Here is a 24,068-nt window from a genome sequence, read left to right as displayed (position 1 = left end):
GAAGTAAGTCCTATTTTGTTCAATGGGGCTTACTCTCAGGAACGTTTGGTTAGAATTGGAGCCTTTATTTCATTATCTCTGAAAAATCCACCTCTACACATTGGTCAAGGCTATTGAGGATACAGTCTTATCTATACCTTCTTCTGACTAAACTCCACTGAACCCAATGGAACTTCGGAATATAGGATTCACTGAGAGTCATCAAAATGAGAGTTATTTACTAGGGTTTGTTTCTATATGTTACAGTTTGTTTGTGCCACAATTTACATTATTTTGAGATTAAAATATCTCTCCTATGAGGGCTTTGTAGGTTTAGGAACTGTTGGCAACACACACACACACACACACACACACACACACACACACACACACACACACACACTTTTTTCTCACCAGTACTTCATAAAGGTTTAAGTTGTTCTCTTCTCTGTACTACAGCTGGATTTTCCCATACCAAATCAAAAAATGATGTGAGATACCCAGATCAGTGGATTCTTGATAAAACCAAGACTGCTTCCTGTTACTGCTTCTTTGTTAAGAAATAAAGTCATAAAAACACAATATCTTATGTTCCTCATTATAATTGTTCAAATTAAAAACCCATACATTGTTGTTTCTGAAAGAAGCTGAGAAATGACTAATGACTAAAACAAGTCACCTTAGCTGTCAGTTCAGAGGTGTTGATCAGAATTGTTGATTATTAACACTGGCTTTCACATAAAAATAAACAATCCTTGAGAATTTTACTGCTACCCAGTGCCATATTGTTTGGGTGTTAATTAATGTAAAAGAGACTGCTTGCTTATTTCCTTCCTTCCTTGAGCCTCAGCACCTCATTATTTCTTAGTCCATTTCTTTCCCTGCATATTTTAAGGAAGAGAACTGCAACCCTCTTGGAAAATACTTATAAACACATTGGCTACTGTAGAGTTCAGGCCTAATATGCCCTCATTTACACACTCATGAGGTTAATTCTATGACCTCTTACGGAATCATAATCAAGCGTCCTTGGTTTAATGGGGCTTACTTTCAAAACCTTACTTTCATATCACAACACCTACTCAAGAGACAACTTTTTAAAATGATCCATAGAACTCATATGATGACCAAGTACACCAAGAGCTTCCAAATTAAGAAAAAGTCAATTAAAAAAGGCTTGGATTAGTCTTACTTGTGCAATCTGAGAATATATGTGTTCTAGTACCTGCACCTACATTATTCAAATGGGGTACAGTTCACAACATAAAAATGTACCAATTTTGCACTCAGAAGAATTGCAGTGTGGACAACTGAGGGAGTGTATTCAAGATAGGTACATTTCAGTTGGTTTACTACCGTGTTGGAAAAGAAAAGAAAGGCATTTTTTTAATTTTTCAGTTGACAAACTGAATTTTTTACACTGTGATCATAGTTGGTTAGAATCAGTTATTCCCACTGTCAGCTTCTGTTAGATTCTTCAGTCTAGCAGGCTTGCACAACTTACAGTCTAATCATGACTAAAGGAACCACTGACAGAATGTGTGCTCACCTGGTGCTAGCTGTCATAAATGCACCATAAAGCACAACGGTGGAAAGGCCAGAGACTTCCAGCACAAGCAATGGAGGCCTGATGTGCAGTGGATGGAATAATGCGTGGGAGGGTGGAATGGGGAGGAGATGGTCGGAGGGTGGGTGGATGGGACCCAGGAGGGCGGCAGGTTCACCTGCAGTGGTGGGCACCAAATCCAAATTACCTTCCCGAGCCTGATCTGTCTACATGGATCCATTAAGGCTTGCACCAGCAATATCACTGGTACAGGTCCATGTTGACTCACTGCAGCTGCTGGGGCCTTTTACTCTGAAGAGACCTCCAGCAGCCAAAACTTCCCCATGGGATTCAGCCCATGCCAGTCAGCATCATAGCATAGGGATTTAGGTAGGATTGGGCTATTAGAGTTGAATGTAGTCCATTAGGTGCTTGGCAAGCTTTCTGTTTTAGCCAGTATGAAAACCAGGTTTACAGAATCCTTGGTGGGTCACCATACATAATAGGTTGGGCGAATTCTTGCTTGTCACAAGGTGTGCAGCTCTACAATATGTGTAAAAACTGTCCCTGAGTGAAATGATGCGGGTATTTGCCAGGAGGTGGACTTGGGATCACTGGAAAGGTTGCCCTCCCCATCTGATGATTGTCCCCTGCACCAGGATGAGGATGGGCCAGGCATCTAATTGGTGCCAAAGCAATTAAGGGGCAGGGCATAGGAACATGTTCCATGCTCAATCTCTCACCTCATCAGTCCAAGGCTGGAGGAGATCATGACGCGTCCTACCCACCCATTAGTATAGTCTGGGATTAGCTGATTGCCATTTAGATGCCAGGTCAGAATTTTGCTTCATACCTGATTGGCCTTTTGAGTTGAGTTTTTTTTCCACCTACCTAACTCTCCTTAAAGTGGGAATAACCACAACTGGCAGAACAGGAATAGGGATTTGGTATCTACCAGGGTTCAAGTGAGATTCAGAGGGAGAACCAGAACCAGTTTCAAGAGGCTGTCTGGCTCAGAGTGCAGGCTTGAATTTTAAGGTCTATGTCAAAGACTGTCAGACTTGGGACAGGCAGAGTAATTTGCCTTCCTTTGCCCAATTTCCACTGAAAAGCGTTGAAAAGCTGAGGTCACAGAGAGGCAACTACAGACTGGAACCAGGTTGTGTCACCCATGATGGATCTTGACAGGTTAGCTGTCTCTTTGGATCTTGGCTTTTCATTTTCAGATGTGCTGTTTGATTCTGTGGATTTCAAGAGGCAACATGAAGTCACAACAAATTCTTTAGCAAGATTTTAAGTTGGTACTCCCAGTTTCTGCTGTGCCAGAAACTGAACAAGTGACACTTAAGACAAAAAACACCACCACCTTACAAATGGAGTCACAAAGCTGTTGGATTAAAATATGCACTGCCTTATCCCAAGTCAGACCGTTTGTCCATCCAGTCCAGTATTGCCTACTCTGATTGTTAGGGATTTTCTCTACCCTGCTACCTGAGATCCTTTTAACTGGAGGTGCCAGGGAGCTAAGGTAGAGCCCAATCCTATGCCTGCCTACTCAGAAGTAAGTCCCATTAGAGTCAATGAGGCTTACTCCCAGATAAGTGGGGATAGGATTGGGCTGGTAGTTGTTCCTTCTTCTTTGTACCAAGATCCCTTTTGTTTTGTTTGTGGAACAGAAGACAAGACTTATTACCTGCCCATCATGGAGCCACATCATTACACAATGGCTCCACGATGGGCAATGGTGGTTTTTCTCTACATATTTATAGAGCCTAAGTGTATAGATAAAAGTCTGACTTGAAGCTTATGTATAATTCTAGAGTGCCAATACATTGATTTTTCATGAACTTCCTTAGCAAAAAAGGTCCAAGTGGTTTTTCCTATTGAATTTGGCTCATCTGAATTAATAAAACATATGTAATCTGGCATGTAACATTGCATTACATGAGGTTATTTGAGTTGACAGCCTGTTCCTGAGCATAGCAGCATAATGCAATGTGGATATTTAGTCAGGGTAATGTGGCATAAATTGAATGTTTTCAGAGCTAGCGTCCACTGCGTTATGGCTTATAGTAAACACATATTTTGCTTGCTCCTTCAGAGGGAATCTGCTGCATCTCAAAAGCAGAAAATATAAAATCTCCTTTCATAGATGCAGAAGTATTATGCTAATTAGTAATAGAGTGGAACTGTTCAAGGAAGGAGAGATTTTCTCTTTCAAATGCCAGATTTTGCATGTGCTTGAATAACCTCTACTTGAAGATCTGCACAAGGATGCAAAGCCTTCTGGCTAACCCTGAATGGCTCCAATGAGCCGCTCTTGCTGAGAACAGCGCATGGATCTGCAGGATATCCTTCAGGATTTCTGTTGTTTTGCAGCCTAATACTTCCATACCAAATACACATATTTAGAAGGAACCCCTCTGATTCCAATGGAAATTATTTCCAGCTACACAAAGAATTGGAACATGTCAGCTTGAACCAGGCTAAAATAGTGAAAATCCACAAAGTAAAAACAGTATAACGGTATAACAACTCATTGTGTTCTTTCTGTAAAGACTCCAGAATGAGGCTCCAGAATAGAACCTATCATAATTAAATGAAAACATCTTCCAACCTGTGCTATAACCACAATCCCAAATGTATAGACATTTCTCAAAATCAGGGGGGTTCAACTTTTGACACCTGGGGTGCCGCACAACCCTGGCATCAGCTCCTGACTGCGCCAACGGAGAAGTAATTAGCAGTGATATGATCACATCACCAACAATTACTTCCAGTCCTCATTTGTGTGTGTGTCGGTGCATATGTGCTCCTGTTGAGACATTCAAAGTGCAGTCTCATGGACTTCTGCTACTATGAGATAATCATCTAGAGCAGGGATGTCCAACATAACGCCTGAGGGCCAAATGCAGCCCCCGGAAGCAATTTATTCACACACACACCCATTATAACTGAACTGTCCCAGCTTGATAATTGGGCTCTCTCACATCCTGAAAATAATATCAAGATTTGCATATTTTCTCTTCTGTCATTTGCAGCTAATGAGAGAAACTAAACTGAGAACAAAATGCTTACTTCTCGCCATCATCTGCTTAATGTTGTCACTTTCTGCTTAATGATGTCACTTTCAGCCCTCAGCAATGCCACAAATTTCAGCCCCCTCTATGAAACAGGTTTGACATTCCTGATCTAAAGCTTATTAATCTTCCCACAGAAGAGTTGCATGGGAAGTCACTTCCGACACTGCCTTTAAATATAAAAACAGGATACACAAGACAGGGCCCAGTCCTAACTATCTCCCTCAGTACCGATCCAGTCGTGCCAATGGGGTGTGCGCTGCATCCTGCAGTGGGGCAGGGCAGTCATGGAGTCCTCCTCAAGGTAAGAGAATCATTATTCCCTCACCTCAGGGGAAACCTCCACATCCTCAGTAGGTCTCCTTAAATCTATGCCAGCTAGTTTGCTCGCATAGATGACAGTGAGGGAGAAGGAAGGAGAGAGGAAATGGGAATAGGAAACCAGTGCAAGTTGCTGCCACTGGGATCCACCACCTCCCTCCCCCATCCCACCCTCCTCCTTACCTGCCCAGAAACTCCCCTGTTACTTCCCCTCCTTGCCCCATTCATCTTACCACCTGTAGGTAGGTGTAGCAATGACAGGCAGCCAATGCCACCATTGTTTGAGGCAGCGGCTCCAAAATGACCACCGTACATGTTGCCATATGGCCATTTATGATAGCAGAACCCTTGCTCTGCTTTCATAAATGTTAATTTGGATTGGGCTCTCAATCACGCACGGGCAACACCCTATAATTTCTGAAACCTCCCTTTGAGGATATCTGGAATTCTCCTGGGGAAGGAAACACATTGAGAGGTATGCAATTAGTACAAACTACTACAGACATACTGTCTTCACCATAGTGCAATGCTTTTCTTCAGATAACTCTTTCCATGTGGATTTGTCTGTGAAGGAACCCTGTCACATCAGGCATGGAATCCCAGGTGTATTACAGAGGATTCTGGATGTGGGACACTGTCCAGGCCTATTCACACTTTGGTTCAGGACTCAACAGAGTCAAGCAAGGGACCATGACTCCAATGGCTTGGATTTTTTTTTTAAATATCTTTGCTTTGACAGAACATCAAACTCTTTCATTCAAAGTAATTTCAAATTTCAAAATTACTCGTCCCTGTGTCATTTCATGCCAAAATTCATTTTGTGGGAGTCACTGAGGCACAATGAAGGACAGGTGTTATTTTGTGTTTCACACATGTGTGTACCAAAAATGCAAGCAGCAGAACGAGAAGACATTTTATAAAATACTGCCTTGACAGATATTTGCAATTCAGGGCTTTTGGACAAAAGGAAATGTTATGCTAGCAGCCAGGGAAAAAAAGACCACAATTGCATATTTAACATGGTAGGTCTCACATTTGAATCTGTATGCTTCCTCCCTTTCTTGTGAGGAGATACACACACACACACACACACACACACACATTTTAACAGAACAATATCTATATATTAACAAAAGAATAAAATGTTCTGTCACTTTAAATATTGCTCTGAAAAAACAATTTTCTACCATAAAATACTGCAAAATCATTGAGATAAGGGCAGGTGAGACACATAAGACCTACCTTGCCTACATATTGGTAATCTGACCCTGTGTATTCCTCTAGTAAGAAGAACTGGTTCCACATCCAGCCTCGTTTCTGACGATGCAGGGTTTTCCCATCACTCCCAGCTCCACGTGCCAGAAAGGTTTTCTGCTGGTGGTCGCTAGTCCTGGTGAATACCATAGCTGTCAGACAGGGGTGTACCAGCCACACCCACAGCAGTACAAGCAGTAAGCCTCGTTGTATTATCATAGTTCTCCACTGCTGAATGTCTTTTCAAGCACCTTTAACGGCAGGATCAGTACTGTTCTTGGTTGTCGACTGGGTTTCTTCGTTCCTCTTTAGTGGAATGTGCAGCCAGGCAGTTTAAAAGGGCACATTTCTAGTCCAGGCATACCCAAAACCTTAAAACAAATAGGAAAAAAAAAAATAAAGTTACAAATATGTAATTGCAAACAAAAAAAAAATCCCCTTTTAACTGCACGCATTTTCACATCGTTCTTGGCAGGGTTGATGCAAAATCTTACAGCAAATTGGTTCTTTTCCCCCAAGCATAAAACAAACAGCTGAAGTGGCAACTATAAAGGTTATCTAGTAACTGTCACCTAATCAGAGCTTTGCAAAATAGATTCAGCAGCTTAGTGTAACATAAAATGCACAGAAAAAAAAATGGATTGTGCTGATAAATGTGAGTTTCCATGCTTCCCCTCTACAGTCAAATACCCCAGCCAAATTTCAAAGTTAAAGAACTTTAGGAACATTCATCATGTAGGCTAGAGGATATGTACCATTGGTACGTACATATTAAATATCACAGTCTTTACTTGAAATGTTTTCCACCTGATTTGATTTACAAGCAACACAGTGTTTTATTAATCTTGTTACCAAGAGGCACTTAAGGGCTAACGCAAAGGCAGTTTTGGAAACCACGGAAATGGTGGAATACTAGTTCCCCAGGGTGCTTTAAATGGCAAAAGAGAACATCATACGCATCGGAAGAAATGCAACATGACAAGAAGCAAACTTGCTAATAGAGAAAGTTCCTCTCATTCAGAATCTTCCAGCAAGAACTGACGTAGCAGACATCTTAAATGAAAGAAATGGCAAAAAGGAGCGTGAGCTTCCCTGGACCTGAAAGATTTCCCTTAAGACACAATGTATCTAAGGTGGCTTGGGACTGCAGTGTATTTAGGGTTTCAGTTCCATACGTATTCTTTGCACTGTAGAGAGTTGCCTCCGTCCAGAGAGAGAGCCTCACATGGAAACAGTCTTTCACCTGCAGGATTCTCACAGGCTAAATTCAGATATACATCTAGAAATCCATCCACACTGACATCCCAATCTGATCCACCACCCCGCCAATGCAGCAGTGCCAAAACGGTTACTGCTGCATCCTATTGTAAGACCTAATCCTGACAATTCATTATAAAACTGAGTACATCATGGAGTTTAAAAGGTTTATGACTTTAATCTAGTTTAGCAACTTGCAGACCAATTTATCTAATGGCCCCGCCGATGCAGCTACACCACTGGAGTACATGTTGCATCCTGCGGGGGGTGGGGTAGAGTTGCCAATCTCTCCTACAGCTAAGGGAACATTTGTTCCCTTGCTTGTGGGTAAGCCTCTTTTGTCACAATGGGTCTAACTGGACCTGTGCCAGTGATTCTGCTGGTGCAAGTCCAAGTGGATAAGGCAGCCATTTTCAACCACTGTGCCGTGGCACACTGGTGTGCCTTGAATGCTCTGGGATGCTTGAATGCTCTTGTGCTGTGGGAGTTTGGGGTAGGGTCATTTATTAGTAGGGCCATTGGGGGATGTGAGCCCCCCTCCAACAGCACGGTGTGCCTTGTCAATTGTCAAAAAACTGATGGTGTGCCTTGACAATTTTAGTACCTTGTCAGTGTGCCGTGTGATGAAAAAAGTTGAAAATCACTGGGATAAGGCATCAGCAGAGCTGATTCCACTGATACCTCCCCAATCCTCAACACATCTCCCTCCCTGCTCCAGTTCAGTTGGCCTCATGGATAGGTCAGCCCTGGCTTAAGCTGCTGCTACTGACGACACGAAATGACAATGCAAATCATTTCATTCCCCCCCATTTCAGGGGGAAGATTTTCATGTGCATCATCAACATTTCCACAATCCATTGTGGTGTGCAGTATATCTGGATCAGGCTATTGTGTGGAATGAAGATTCTATTGCTGGGAAGCATTTGCCTTACCAGAGATTGACAATACATATTGGTCGCACATAGTTAAGCCTAGCAAACCTTCAATTACAGTATATCAAAGTTTAATATGTAGCAATAAGAACTGTTTATGACTTCTGTAGGTATTGGTTTTTGGAATACCTGTGCGTCAAGAGATAGGAGGGGGGGGGGAAAACCCCTGTGTGAAGAACTTTCTCCTCTTAGCTTCATGGGCATGTATATTCTACTCCTCGCACATTCCCATTTGATGTTGAAGTGTTGTTAAATTTCTCTTGGGAAATAATTCTTCAATGTTAGCAGTTGTTATTGAATTTCCTTCTTGTTAAATTAGGTCAGTGAAGTGAAAGCTTGGATGGAATTTGTTGAAGTTACAAAAGTAGCTAATGTACATGGACTTGGCAGGCAGGACTGCTTAATGGATTGCTATAGTGGACGCCTATCTCTCTCTCCCCCTCCCCTTTTGAGATTCGTACTTGAATTCCATTTGCTATCTTAAGTGCAAGGGCTTTGGTTATCACCTAGCTGAAAGCAGTGGTGGATTTTTGTGCATGAAAATAAGCCGTCGTAAGCAAGAAGAGCTGTATTCTTAAATATGGGAAATGCGGGTATCTGGCTTCAGAGTTTTCTAAAATCTGAAAATATACAAGTCACCATAAATTACGCTGGTCCCTAGTGCTGGGTTAGGCACTTACAAAATTGTATGTTTTGTTTACCGAAGCCACATTTAAAATTCTAAGCATGTTTAAATAATAGCCAAATTAGTAGTAGAGATGTTCAGTGCATTGGTTACTGGGAGAAAACAGAGTTGTACCTACAACATATAATTTGACATCATTGTCATTTACAGCAAGGCTGGACAATTTCCTATGATTTTCATATTTTTAAGTCTCTCTCTCTCTCTCTCTCTCTCTCTCTCTCTCTCTCTCTCACACACACACACACACACACACACACACACACACACACCCTTTTCTAGGGCTGTACAAATTTTTACCATCACCTGCCCCCTAGATCAGTGTTTCTCAAACTGTGGGTTGGGACCTACTAGGTGGGTTACAAGCCAATTCCAAGTGGGTCCCCATTCATTTCAATGTGTATTTTATTTTTAATATATCAGATTTGATGTTACCATGATATATGACTTTATTTGGAGAAAAGCTACAGATCTGCACTTTTAACAGATAATTATGTATATGTTTTTATCAATGATAGTTAATGGAGCTTACACCCCAGTAAGTGCAGATAGGATTGCAGCCTTGGAATGTTTGGATAACTTTTTTTTTAAACAGATCAGAAACTGCTTGGGAGGATTAGGTGGGTTCTTCTTTATTTTAAATAAATTTTTAAACTTATACTTATTGTAAACTTTTAATTTACTAACAGCCCAATCTTCACCTGCCCTGAAGCAGACAGGATGGGTTGTAGCACAACTCAGAGTAAGGGGAATCCATTTCCCTTTCCCCATGTTGCACGGCAGCTGCTCCTATTTGGCTACTCAGATCTGTGCCACCTAAAGTGGTGGTGCAGATCCGAGTGGCCTAGTGTAAGGCTGGGCTGCTTGGGAGGGGGTTAGGATCTGGCCTAAGTGCCAGATCCTGGTCCTGTCCCCCTCCTGGGCCCACTCCTCCCACCAGCCTGCCCACTGCCTACCCTCCTCCCTGCCCTGGAACGCCCCCCAGATCACCTGACTCGGCCAGTGCAAACTCACCTGTCCTCTGGCACATTGAGGCAAAATTCAGCCTCTCAACTCCTGAGGTGGTGCAAAAGTGTCTTATGGCACTTTTGCAACACCCAGAGGCCTGCACAAGAAACTTGTGCCAGCCTAGGACGCTGTACAGCCTAGGATTGTACTCTTACTTAATCGATATGAGTTTATTGTATGGGGGGCAGTGTGTTAAAAATGTTCGTACTTGATGATGTCACTTCCAATTATGACATCACTTGCGGGTTAATGACATCACTTCCAGTGGGTCCCAACAGATTCTCATTCTCAAAAAGTGGGTCCTGATGCTAAAAAGATTTAGAACCACTGCCCTAGATATTTCACTAGTCATATCAACATTCTTTATGCCCTTCTTGAAATTGGTTAGATTTTTCAGCCAAAAATAAACCCCCCAAGTTCATTTCTAATTTTCTTTTATATGACGTCCTGTTGTCAATGCTAGACACCACATGTCCTTTTCAGTTCTTTGCCTTCAATGTTCATATCCTGTCTCCGTTCACGTTAGGCTAGACCCAGTACTCCACCACTTGATGACCACCAAAGACAGACAGGATGTAACTAGGATCAGACATCCCTGCTTCATCCTTTCCTCAATTCCTTATGTCAAGCCTGAACAAGCATTGAACCACACTTGAAGCAGCATGCATGTCACACAACCATAAATTTTCCATCTGTGACCAACTAATGCATCCTTGCTTGTAAGAAACAGACACAGCATACAAACATCATTATTTAATCAACCTTATGAAGCTCTCTGCCTCTTCATGCAATCTGGAATGCAAGTCATTTATAGCTGTGAAAATCTTTCCCACACATGGAACTAATGACCTCCACATATATTTTAAAATATATGTAACGGGGAAACCACATAAAAGTCCCTTTACATTCCAATCTGTTGATGGTTTAATATTCAGCATGGGGGGAAAAAGGGTTGTATCTTAGCAAAGAATGCATGAAAGGGTGTTTCCATGAGTGATCTTCCCCCCCCCCCCGGTCCTCCCACCCCCAAGCGCAGGTCCATGAGACAGCTTAAAATCAACTCTTGAGGAGAGACCTTTTGGAGATGGATTTCATGCACAAGGGAAGGTTTCTGAAGGGAGGAGATCAGCAAAAATCACCACTGCACTCCTGAATGAAATCCCTTCTGTTCACACAAAATCAAATTAGGGTGCAATCCTAACCCCTTATGTCGGTGCTGGAAAACACCGACATAAGGGCAGTGCAGCTCCAAGGTAAGGGAACAGACATTCCCTTACTTTGAGGAGGCCTCCGTGAGTGATACCCAACTGCAGGATGCAGCACATGTCCCATTGGCACCGCTATGCCAGTGCTGGAAAGCACTGACATAAGGGGTTAGGATTGCGCCCTTAATATACAACTATGTGCAAATAAAGAGGGGACGGGAAAGGACAGTATATGCTTTAATCTCTCTCTCTCTCTCTCAAATAATTTGGACCTTAAATTACATCACCAGCTGGATCACATCCATACATTTGGCAAAATGCTAATTCACAAAATAATTGCAAAATAGAGATAAATTATGTTGACAGGCCCACACTTTCTTTTGCTGCATTATGTAAAAGTCTATGAACTGAGCGAACCAACTAACCATGTGAAGAAAAATAAGAATGGTTATTTTTATTAGTATGAATATTTATATACTGCTTTTCAACAGGAGTAGTTCACAAAGCGGCTTAAACAGTAAAATGTAAATGCCGTTCTTCCAGGGAGCTCAGGGTAGTGTACAAGGTTCCTTTCCTCCTTCTGTCCTCACAGCAACCCTGTAAGGTAGGTAAAGCTGAGAGATAGTGACTGGCCCAATATCACCCAGGAAGCTTCATGCTGAGAAGCAATTTGAACCTGGATCTTCCAGGTCGAAGTTCAACTCCCAAACCACTACACCATCCTGGGAGAGTAGAAAAAGACTACATTTTCTTGTTGATTATGCATTGGACAATTTGTATTGGGGCATATTGGACACTCTCTGGCAATTCAGGTAAGTTTCAGCAGGTGTCCAGGTTCTGTTGGTGAGGCTGGACATTACTGGCACCCCCCAATGGGGTGCAGGGTGCACTGCTGCTTGTCCTGGAAGAGAGCTACTTGACTTGGCCTCGCTTCCACAGTTGTGAAAGGCTGAGGGCTTGCCAGGGGTTCACCTCCTCACCAACCCCTGTTGGCTTCCCTCTCTCCTGGGGGTGCTGGCCTCCCTTGCTGTCAGTTGCTAGCAGATCCAGGAGTGAGGAGTGGCTCCTCTGTTCCCGAGGCAGCCACCTGCCACAACCAACCCCCTCCTGCAGCAACCTGGTTCCATTTGGTGGGCAGCTGCAATGTCTATTCCAGGCTGCCTTTGCTACTTCCAGGCCTGTCCTATGTCACCATAAACTCTTGTGAGCGCTTGGATAGCCCAATGGCCCAGTCCGCTGCATCTTTGTAACACGGGAGTATATTTAATCTAAAACTGATAGCTTTTCTGAAATAAAAGATACTTCAGATCTCTCCACCGGAAGAACAGGGAGGCCAGTGCAAATCCCTTTGATCTGACACTAAGGTAAGCCCACGTCGGCTGAGCCAGGTCAGCGCAAGGGTCTGGAAGGGTTTTGAGGAGGGCATGAGGATGGTGTTTCGGGGCAGGGGGAGGTTAGGCAGCAGGCAAGATGGGGGTTGAGCAGGGGTGGGGCCAGGATCCGACACTTGTGCTGAATCCTAATCCTGGTCCCAGGCTCCTGGCTGCTCGGATCTGCACCCCTCTTACAGATGTGAGTAGCCCTACTGGGGCTGCCGCAGCTTTACCCAGGGCAAGGGGAGAGAATTCCCTTTGCCCCTGACTGAGCCACAACCAGCCCCAATCTCACTCTGGATATGGGGCAGGCCAGCTGGTCTCCCCATACCACCATGGGTTAGGATTAGGCTGTAAATTGATTAACATGCTAAGTCAGTAGCACAACTGTTGACTGTGCAAGTCTTGTGTAAGTCAGCAAATAAAAATAATCTCATGTTATAGCTTCAATGTGACAGTTGTGGTAAAAGTTGCTTCACATCCACATCCACATCCACAGATCATTTTTATTTCATACAGGAAGCAGTCCTACAGTCATGATATGAGTGTCACTTTAAAAGAAAAAAAGGTGTTTAAGAGGGCAACATTTTATATGTATTCTGTTTAGATTCTTTTTTTTTTTTTGAACAATCTAGTGGCTACGCTGGGATTGGACGTCCCCAAAACACTGTTATGTTGTCAACAGTTTAGATTAATGTTGCATGAACTGGGTGCCTTAAACATTTTTCATGTCCTGCAGGTAATTCCCTGCCCTGAAGTGTGATTTCCACTGAATGACACTCAGTGTCACGAAAAAAGGCATTTTCTCCCTCCAGGGCAGGCAGAGTTCCAAGTCTCCAGGTTTTTGCTTTTCAACACTCTTAAGCTGTCAGCTGGCTTTATAAACACACACACACACACACACACACACACACACACACACACACACACACACACACACACACACATGCTGCAGAAAAACCTGGCAAGTATCTAAAAAACCCACCATTAGCTCATCAAGACTTTGCAGTGCCTGGTTAGGTCGAAGCCATGCAGCTTCAGAGCAAATTGGTTCATAAAGGCATGAAGAACAGGGGCTCTGAGAAACAGTGCATGCTTAGGAGACTGTGTAATTTAATAATGTGCTCACTGATGTCTGTATGCAAGCATCTCAGACTTGTGTTACAGTCCAAGAAAAAAACACAGAGAACACCATTACTGCTAATTAGAGGGTGGCAGTACCGCTAAGCTTGCTTGCAGAGACAGACAGGTGCTAGCAGACAAGTTTTGCCAAGTATCCTGTATTGAAAATAATCAACTCCCAGATGGGCAAAACCAAAGGGGAGGGGGTCAGCTGAAGCTTCCAAACAAACTGTAGCGTCATATTGAAACTCTGCACCCAAGTGTGGTTGGAAAGCCAAGGAACTTTTGTTTAAGGAAGCTTAAAGAAACCAAACAACAACAGTCCACTTTCACACAAAAAAAAAACAAAATTAATGTTGATGCGCTTCTGTCTTCCTATACAAAAGGCCTACCGTGTTGCTCAGTGCAAGAAACCCCACACTATTGTAGAGGAGCTGGTTTTGCCTGCTGCTGTGGACACGGTTACAATCATGGTTGGTGAAGATGCAGCTAAACAGCTGCTCAAAGTGCCTCTATCTGACAGTACAATAAGCCAGAGGATGGAGGATATGGCTGAAGACATTAATAACCAGCTCATCTGTACTTTGAAAGGCAAGGATTTTGCACTCCAGTTGCATGAGCGCTCCAGTTGGATGAAGCTACAGACAACAACAAAGACACCCATCTTATTTGTTATGTTAGGTTTGCTAATGAAAAACAATTTGTGGAGGACTTATTCTGTAAAGAAATAAAAGGAGGAACTACTGGTGCAGATTTGTTTGAGGTTGTGGACAATTTTATGGTGTAGAATCAGATTGACTGGGAGAAATGTGTTGGCATTTGTACAGATGGGGGCCGCTCAATGGCTGGATGCTAAGCTCGAATACGATCCAAAGCATCTCATGCAGTGTGGACACACAGGGAAGCACTGGCAGCAGAAAGCCTCAGTGGAGAACTGCATGATATCATGAAAACCATCATTACAGTTGTAAATTTTGTTAAAACCAGACCAGTGAAAGCAAGATTTTTTGCAAAGATGTGTGAAGACATGGGTGCTGAACACTCATGTCTCTTGTTTTACAGCAGTTTTAGCTGGCTATCTCTTGGTAACTCCCTGCATAGAGTGTATGTGCTGAGGCACGAAATCTACTCATATCTGCATGAGGAGGAATACCGTTTGGCTGACAAGTGTATTGATCCAGATTTTATAGCACGACTGGCTATTCTCTGTAATATTTTTGAAAAACTAAATATATTGAAAAAGTCCTTGCAAGACTGCAATACCAACATTTTGCAGCTTTCAGATAAAGTTGATGGATTGAAGAAGAAACTGATTCACTGGAAAACTAGCATAAGTGATGGCAACTGCACATGTTTCCCTTCTTTGGATCAATTTCTGAAAGAAAATGAGATGGTATTAAAGGAGGATCTAAGGACTGTTATTGTGCAGTATTTGACCCAACTGCATATTTACCTCCAAAAGTATTTTCCTGAAAATGAAGTTGAGCCAATGCAATGGGTGAGAGACCCTTTCAGTGCTGAGATGCCTCCACGTTTCACAAACCAGGAAGTAGAACAACTCATTGACATATCAACAGACAAGACACTGAAAATGAGGTTCCAGGTTCAGTCACTGCCTGAGTTTTGGTGCAAAACTAAAGAAGAGTACCAAGAAATAAGTACGAGAGCCCTGCGTATTTTAATCCCATTTACCACTACTTATCTCTGTGAAGCTGGTTTTTCTGCTGTTGCTGTCATTAAATCAAAATATAGATCAAAAGTGAACATTGAAAGGGAAATGCGTGTGGCAATTTCAAAAATAACACCACGATTTGATGAGTTGTGCAAAGAAAAACAGGCACATCCATCTCATTAGGACTTCTTGTCTGTAATCAAATGTGTGTTGTTTAAGGCTGTTCAGAAATAATTGTTGGAAATAAAACTACAGCTTTTAAACCAATTAAACTACTGTTATATTCTTATTTTGTTATTATTGTATCATTATAACACCTTCATCTCAATTTGGGGGGTAAATGAGGTGAGGTGATGTAATGGGGAGCCGTGGGGCCACAAGGATCAGGGGAGCTGCAGCCCGCAAAAGTTCGAGAACCACTGCCCTAGGGTGTCATGATGCACACTTTTGGAACCCCTGGATTATAGGACTGCAACAAGGTATTCTGTTTTATTTTTTGCCCACATTCAAATACTGAGGTGTTTTCTGCCAATCTGCACAGATCTCAGACTTATTGAGAGGTATGCAAATTTTCCCACACCAACCTCACACTGAGAGCCAGACAAAATGTTCAAGTCTGGTGTGTGAATTTATTCACTTGGGATTTGTTCTCTGGTTGTTTTCTTCATGAAAATACAAACACTGGAAGAATAATTTTTCATTCATGGGACATCTCAGTCAGATCCTGCCCTTTCTGTGTTTATCATCTTATGTAGGTATTAAGTTCTACTTTTGAACATACACATAGAAAAAAGTACAACATGAGTTCCTTATCAAATGTTAGTCAAGCCACTTCAAAAATACTGAAATCATGGTGGAACCTCAGCTGCATGGGAAAACAAACCACAGAGAAGACAATCCAAATGGAATTAAACTCAGATAACCACAAAAGCCACATGAAAACAGCAACAGTACAAGATAAAAGTAACAATTTTTCCAGCTCTTACTAACCTGGGAGGTCTCCCAAGCAAGTGTCAGGCTTGGAAGGCTAGGAAATGACAGCTACAGAGGTGGTAAAAAGACTGCACGTCCTCCAGTTGAACCACAACCTCAGGAATATGATTCCTGCCAGTTTCCAAGATGAGTTTCAGGCATATGATAGGTTATATCATAGATCCAGTGTTCTTAGCTGATCATTAGGCTAGGAGGTTGTTTTAGAAAATAATTTCTACAGCCCTGAACCTGATCTACAAGCCTGATCTTCAGACCTTTAAATCCAAGGCCCAGTGCAGATTAACACACTGCTTCCATTCTTATCCATATTGGAAAACCCTATACACCCTTTGAAAGGAAGTTTATATAACTTCCTTGCAATATGGATTACACTTTAGCTCAGCAATTTTCAACCACTGTGCCATGGTACACTGGGTGTGCTGTGAGTCGTCCACAGGTGTGCCACAGCAATTTGGAGGAAGGTCATTTATTAGTGGGGCCTATAGAGATGTGAAACCCCCACTGGCAGCATGGTGTGCCTTGGCAATTATTAAAAACCTGATGGTATGTCTTGACAATTTTGGTGCCTTGTCAGTGTGCCGGGAGTGAAAAAGGTGTGAAAAAGGTTGAAAATCACTGCTTTAGCCATTCAGTAGATGTATGTTTTCAGTTGCCACCACGATTTCACTTAAAGCCTAAGAAAAAATGGAAGTGAGTTGATGTGATCCTCCTCTAGGCAAAACTTTCGAGGGAAACCAAAACATTTTATAAAACTGGTGGAACTATGCATGCAGATTGAGAAGTTCCACTAGTTTTATAAAATGTTACACACATGTTACACACAGATGAAAAGTTATAAAATGTTACACACAGATACACATGTGTGTAAATGTGTACACACATGTGTGTTATCTTGATTTTGTTTAAAGCAATATTCAAACCACATGTAGAAACACCTCTTTAAAAAAAACAACCTTGGAGGTATTTCAAGGAATGCCAAAATTATTTTCATATGACCAGCAAAATTTACACTGGCACCCCCAAAGAGCACACAAGGCAGAGATTTGAGTTAATTAATTTTTATTGAATACAATGAGAAAAACTGAAGCAGGGGGAAAAAAACCTAGCTAAGAAAAAAAAACTCAGTGGACTGGCACTAATTGTGCGGGGGACACTGTGCTAGCCGTCTACCTCCCCCAGACCCTAAGGGTTTCACATTCTGACTCTAGGCATCACCCAATTAGAGACTGAGGGCATAATCCTAACCTACTTTCCAGCATCGACATAAGGGCGGTGCAGCTCTGAGGCAAGAGAACAAACATTCCCTTGCTTTGAGGAAGCCTCCATGAGTGCAACCCAACTGCAGGATGCAGCACATGTCCCATTGGCATCTCTATGCCAATGCTGAAAAGTAGGTTAGGATTTGGGCCCAAGTTAGCCTATTCTTGCCAACCCCAAAGGATCGAGGCAGCTGGTCAACACCAACCCACACAGGCAAAGCCTTGTGTTGGCTTTTGCTCAAACCAGCCAAAGGGATCACCAGCCAGACTCACCAACCCAGACAGGTATTGTCAGAGCAGCAGTCCTGGCTCACCATCTAACCTTGCTCACCTTAGCATGTATGCTGGCCCCCATTCCTGACTCCTCAACCAGCACGTCACCCATCCTACACAGGCGTGACTCCAATTAAACTTCCAAAATATACGTGAACAGTTACCCATAATGGACAGAGATAATGGTCTTATTTTAATGCAGTATCACAACAGAAATGTATATGTATGTTGACATCAGGCCTGGCTGCTGTTTGAGCACTGCCTGAGCCAGCCCAGAATTGCCATCTTCTCCTGCCCCACACACACCCAGAATCTCAAGTGCACTCATTTTCAGTTAATGGGAAGTGGATTGGAGAACCTGAGTTAACAGCAGGCCAGAGGGAGTGGGAGTCACATGAAAGGTACAGGGCACCCTTTGTCATTCCACAGCCCCCCATTTTCTACACAATGCAAAACTTTCAGTCCGTGTCATCAATGGGCTGAATTGGGCTGGTACACTGACCGAAACTATGTAATATATAAACCAATGTTAACTTACAAAAATGGTACTAAAACAGAAAAAAGGCACATTATATTCACATACAGTCATCAGAGAAGAATCACTTGACAGTAACTTGCCAGGCAAAGTAGGTTAGGGCAGGTAGCTTACTGGGTTAGCACCTTACATCAATTTGTCACTAGTCTCCTTAGACTCTCTCTCTCTCTCTCTCTCTCTCTCTCTGTATATGTGTATGTGTATGTGTATGTGTATTTTAAGGAGAGATAGAGAAAGATTAGGAATGCTTATATCTGCATCTACGCCACTAATAAATGATCTTTTAAGGAGCTTTAGAATGAACGATTGCATTCTCCAGAGAGACACTAGGCATATGAGTCATTTTTAACAAAAGAGAAAGCTGTAATCTTGGAATCAAATGAACAAAGAAGCATTTTGAAAGCTATATAGATTCATAACAAAGCATTGTTACAGAATATCAGCTTTGGAGAAAAAGGCACGTGAAGCTAATTGCAATCTTACATTGCTTACATAGCATTTTAAGGAATGCGTACGCACTTTTATATTAAAAACTCATTTATTTCTCAAGAAAGATGAAACATGAAATTTAGGTGTGACCTGTGATTACCAAAGTCATCATAAGTCCAGCTTGTGTCTATGGTGGACACCAACGTTTTGTAGTGTAGTTCTAGGTTTATCTGAAGGAGAAACCTCTGAGAATTTTCAAGGAAGCCAAATAAGTTTCTATAAAACAAATGAATTTCTCAGGATGTTTGTGCCTAATTTGCAAGTCTTTGCGCCAAATTCAATAGAAAATGGAATTCTATAGAAATTCTATAGAAACACAGATAGGCAGAACAAGTTGAATTAAAACAATTGATTTCGCACATATACACTACCCTCTAAGCCAGTGGACTCCAAACTAGCTTGTGGTGCACACCAGGATTAGCTTTCCAAGCACTGCACAGCAGTAGCAAAGCCTGACCATTCTGAGCTGCAGCTTCCTGTTTTAGCAGTTGATCTTTGCAGAAACCTGTGCCGGGAAGTCAATTCCTCTGTCCATCACCCCAGAAGGCTCTGCGCCCCAGTTTTGGAGAAGGGAGTGGCTGCCTGGAGCATGTTTGTGCAAAGGTCAGCTGCAAAAATGGGAGGCTGTGATGTTGAATGGTAAGGTTTCACTACTGCTGCACCATGCCCAGAAGGCTAATCCTGGTGTGCTGGATTTGAGGTTTGGAGGCCCCCGCTCTAAGCCCAAGAAAATGTGTATTTATTATTATGCAATAGCTGTCTGATAATGAGAATCTAAAGTCTTGTCCTCATTTGGATGGTAAACCTGTGTCTGGACCACTTAAGAATGAAGATGGAGGGCTCGGACGCATGTGCACAAAAATCCCTTTACATAGGAAATAAAATGTCAACAAGAACAATTTCAGCCTTGATGTTCAGACCACCTTTTATATGGGGAAACTTTTTTATATGGGAGCCCCCACTTATGCAGTGGTACAGCTGAGGCAGAGTTTTCTCATCCTAGTGAGAATTAAGAGAGAGACTCAAAACAGATGAATGAATGAAATGAGTGAGGAGTATGTGCAGGTAGATAAAAGAAATATGGAGAATCCCTATGGGACCACAGAACAAGAACAATAGAAAAGGCTAGAGAATATAGTAGGGGATAGCTGTGCTTAGTAGGGACCAAAGGTGAGTTACACCTTGACTCATGTTACCAAGGATCTGCAAATGACATAAAATGAGATACAAAGTCTATTATTTATGGAGTCACCTATATCTAGGCCAAGTTTCCATACACATTCTCACCATTTGTAAGCGTCTCCCTAATTAATACGTACTTGATAGATTTGATACAGTCACATCTTTGGTGAAAAAAAACTGGATAGGTACACAGGTAAATCATGCCTTCATTACACTGACATCTTACTGGAGTACAGTAAATTAATCTCTGTTGAAAGATATCAGACAAATATTTCAGTCTCTTCCGGCATTTTGTCAGGCTCTTAGACTAAAGAAGGCTTAAGGTGAGGTACCTTTGGCAGACTGCAAGTGAACGACAGGCCAAAATCTAACCAATCCGCACATGAAACTGGTACAAGACTCCCGGAGTGCATGTTGTTTTGTCTAGGGAAAGGCAGCAGATCTAGCAGCTTAAAATCAAATCCTTGCATCGGATTGGTCTTTTGGTTTCTCCTGATTTACGGGGTGAGGATCATAATGAGCTACCATGACAGGGTTCCAGCTGGAACTGTCTGTAGTTCTCCCCTCTGGCCGGTGGCAGACCTCCTCAGCCCTGCCCCCCAAGGCAAAGATTCACGATGGCACCCCTTGCAGGATGCCAGTTAGGTATGGGGTGTTGTGTTTCTTCTTTTGCCATCCATTTTTTGAACCAACCATCTAAAGCCAGCCAGACAAAAATACTTTGTAAGTTGTCGCACTTCCACACAGACTGACAGGAGGGCAAATAACTAAGGTAGCGGTTCCCAATCTTATAACTGCTGCAATTCCATTCATTCACAGCCTCCTGTCGCAGCAGTGCTATAGCACAACATCTCATGAGAATAGCGCGGGGTTTTATGAGAATAGTGCAATATTTTGTGCTATCTTGGCCCACGAGCCGGGAAGAACAGGCCACGTGGCTCCTTGTGTGTGCGCCCAGCGCACAGATTAGGAACCGCTGATCTAGGGCAAGAGTTTTGCTGTTGAGTGTGTCTATCAAGAACACAGTCCTGTTTACTCTGATCTCAAATTGGGGGTAGAGCAATTCTTATGCAAATACACATGTAACTTTCCATGTCAAGAGTCTGACAATAGGATTTCACACAATGAGTATGCTCAGAGCATTTTCCAACTGAACAGAACAAGTTGAGCAGCCCCTTGAGTATGCAGTGAAGCATTCTCTTATTCACTAGAGTGACTGGATCAAGACATACATTGGAACACAGGAGAGAAGGCAGCCTCTCAATCACATTGGTTCCAACCTGTGCAAAGTTTTATAGACCCATATAGTCAGTATCTCAACAAACTCTAAACACCCTCCGGTAATATCAACTGCCTCGTGAGATTTGTATTTTTAGTACAATCAGGTTGTAAATTTGTTTTGAAAAAGTAACCACAGAAAGAGTCATATTTCAAACAGACAAGGAATTAGGAAGATGAGAGAAATAATTGCAAGAGATTATAGCATGGATGAGGCACTTTACATTATCAAAAGAGCACACAGAATACTGGCAAATTAATTAATTTCCTCAACACCCCTGTGATATTAATTACTATGAAGCTCAAAAACTGATAGGAACAAATGTATATTCAGTGCACAACTGCTGCTAAATGGTGCAAATAAAAAAAAATGCCCTGGCACAGTATGATCCACCACTATTCTCATAAACATCCAGACACATCTTGCACAAATACAAACAATTGAGGGAGTGTACCAAGGTATCCACAACAGCGACTCTCCAGAACTGGCACTTCCTTCTTCTCAAGCCATGCGTCAGGTATGATTTAATGTTTTTCTCAAAGAAGCTTCCTAAAGTTAGATCCAGACTGAATGGTTCTAAATCAAAGTGATTTAAATCAGCGATTTGAGGATATTAACCAGGCACACAAATTTCAGAAGCAAATATCAAGACAACAATTTTTTTGAACTAAAATACCTTAAATGTTACACACTTCACATTTACACTCATTCCCTGACAGTGCAATCCTATGCATGTGTATTCGGAAGTAAGTTTCTGTTGTGTTCAGTGGGGCTTACTCTGATGTGTGTACAGGTTTGCAGCCAAACAGCTCAACCCTATGCATGTTTATTCAGAGGTCTCCTTGTATTCAGTGGTGCTTGCAACCAGGAAAGTGCTCATAAGATTAGAGTCTTACAACACAATTTTAGGCATGTCTACTCAGAAGAAAATCCCATTGTGTCCAGTGGGGCTTTCTCCCAGAAAAGTGTGTATAGGACTGCAGTCTAGCAGATCAATCCTAAGCTGCCTGGAGCATGGGGCTGCCATGGCGCCGAAGATAGCTGCCAGGGTGCAGAAAATGGCTGCTGCGGCAGCCTGAGTCCACTTGGGCAGCCGCCACCAGCTCCTCATTGGAAGGCGACATTCATCCCTTTTCCCTGGGTAAGGAAAGTAGCCCTGCAGTGTGGCTACTCGATTCTGCAGCAGCTCTGGAGCTGATGCAAAATCAAAGAGTTCTGTGTTGGGTCGCATGGCTGAGCTCCACTGGTCCCGCCCACCTACCCCACTCCCTCCCCCGGCATGCTTCCTCCCTGCCCTCCCCCCTCCGCCTTGGAACGTCTCTTCCCTGCCTCCCCCCACACCCCCACCTACCTCTCTGCCGTCCAGACGTTCCCAACCGCTGAGCAACAAAACACTGGCTTGAGCTTGCATTGGCATAGCTCTGGCGCTGGGCTGGCACTAAGCTGGTAAGCCGGCGCACAGAGCTCAGGATGGGGCTCTTAATTTCATCCTCTCCCCCCCCCACTGTTTTTATTCAAAGACTGAAATTCACGTTTTCCTGCTTTTTCAACCCACAGCAACTGTTACCCTGCACATGCCCAATCTCATCTGATCTTGGAAGCTAAGCAGGGCCAGGCCTGGTTAGTACTTGGATGGGAGACCGCCTGGGAATACCGGGTGCTGTAGGCTTATACCATAGTCTTTCGAGACTGAAGGTTGCCAACCAACCAGTTGTTTGTTTTGAATGAAAGATCCCAAATAAAGAAAAAATTGTCTCTTTTTAACATGGAAAAACCTCCTTTTACTCAGTACATCTGGTAGAGGACATTATTTAGCTATTTTAGCTATTTAACTATTTACTCTAGGAATAACATGCTTATATTCCGTTTATTTAATAGTAATCAAAATATACTTTTAATGAAACTTATAATTATTATTATTAGTTTTAAATCAATTTTTATTCACCTTTTTTCTCACACTATGAATGTGTGCATCATTCAAAAACAGAAAATGTCAACAGATGGCAAATCAGTTATTGGCCTTTATACTTATAAGGGCAAAAGTTCATAAGAGTTTTTCCTTGTTGGAAATGTTGGGATTTTTCCCCAGCTGTGGCTCATGTTTCAATGGTACAATGACTTGTCCCTGCCTATATAGGACTTAGCCATACAATTGCTCTGAAAACCATTTAGCAGTCAAAGAACAAAAGTAGGGAACAAAGTCTAGGAGAACTACACTATTAACTCGCACTAGCCATTTAAAACTAATGCAGTAGTTTCCTTTAATGCAGCCTGACAACTGGAAAGTAGAAGCCTGCACTGTATAGCCAGCCCCCACCCCCGACCCCCTGACACCAGCATTTGGGAATTACCGTTCTAGGGAATAAAGACTCACTTGACCGAGATTCCGCATTAGCTGACTACCTTACTCTTTTCCCATGCCCTGCAGGTTTAAGTTTAATTTGAATGCTGAAAAATCCACTCATATTATGTTTAAAAGTAGCTCACATTTTAAGTTGTCACTTTAAACTGCATGTTTTTGAGGAGTACCTTTTAGCGTCGTAGGCAAAGGGGAATATAGCTCAAGGGCATGACTGTACAATGCTTAATGTCTACACATATCGTGTATTCAATAGGAAATAAAGTGG

At 42.5% G+C, this 24,068-nt stretch overlaps 2 protein-coding genes and 1 pseudogene across 2 annotated transcripts in view; 2 read left to right on the top strand and 1 right to left on the bottom strand.

Annotated features, from left to right (window-relative positions):
• The window catches only part of LOC136649229 (cadherin-10), a 78,913-nt gene extending 72,514 nt beyond the window's left edge, over positions 1–6,399 (bottom strand). Inside the window, exon 1 of the mRNA XM_066625692.1 lies at positions 6,169–6,399. Within this exon, the coding sequence (XP_066481789.1) occupies positions 6,169–6,399 (231 nt within the window). The remainder of the gene's footprint in view (positions 1–6,168) is intronic.
• A 7,719-nt stretch (positions 6,400–14,118) lies between these two features.
• LOC136648359 (zinc finger BED domain-containing protein 5-like) lies at positions 14,119–15,614 on the top strand. The gene is made up of 2 exons (XM_066624468.1): positions 14,119–14,435; positions 14,822–15,614. Exons 1-2 carry the CDS (start codon positions 14,119–14,121, stop codon positions 15,612–15,614), a joined length of 1,110 nt encoding a protein of 369 aa, XP_066480565.1.
• Positions 15,615–22,990: 7,376 nt separating this feature from the next.
• On the top strand, positions 22,991–23,110 carry LOC136650451 (5S ribosomal RNA; annotated as a pseudogene).
• The last annotated feature ends 958 nt before the right edge of the window (positions 23,111–24,068 follow it).

Source organism: Tiliqua scincoides, chromosome 4, assembly GCF_035046505.1.
Source record: "Tiliqua scincoides isolate rTilSci1 chromosome 4, rTilSci1.hap2, whole genome shotgun sequence".
Taxonomy (NCBI): Eukaryota; Metazoa; Chordata; class Lepidosauria; order Squamata; family Scincidae; genus Tiliqua; species Tiliqua scincoides.
The sequence above is the reverse complement of the archived record's forward strand: the minus strand, read 5'-3'. Positions and strand labels throughout refer to the sequence as shown.

What these genes read in the sequence shown, in the direction of transcription:
- LOC136648359 (XM_066624468.1), top strand. Translation starts at nt 14,119, where the DNA reads ATGCGCTTCTGTCTTCCTATACAAAAGGCCTACCGTGTTGCTCAGTGC. An exon ending in ACACCCATCTTATTTGTTAT is followed by an intron (nt 14,436 to 14,821) that starts GTTAGGTTTGCT and finishes CTTGTTTTACAG; the next exon opens with CAGTTTTAGCTGGCTATCTC.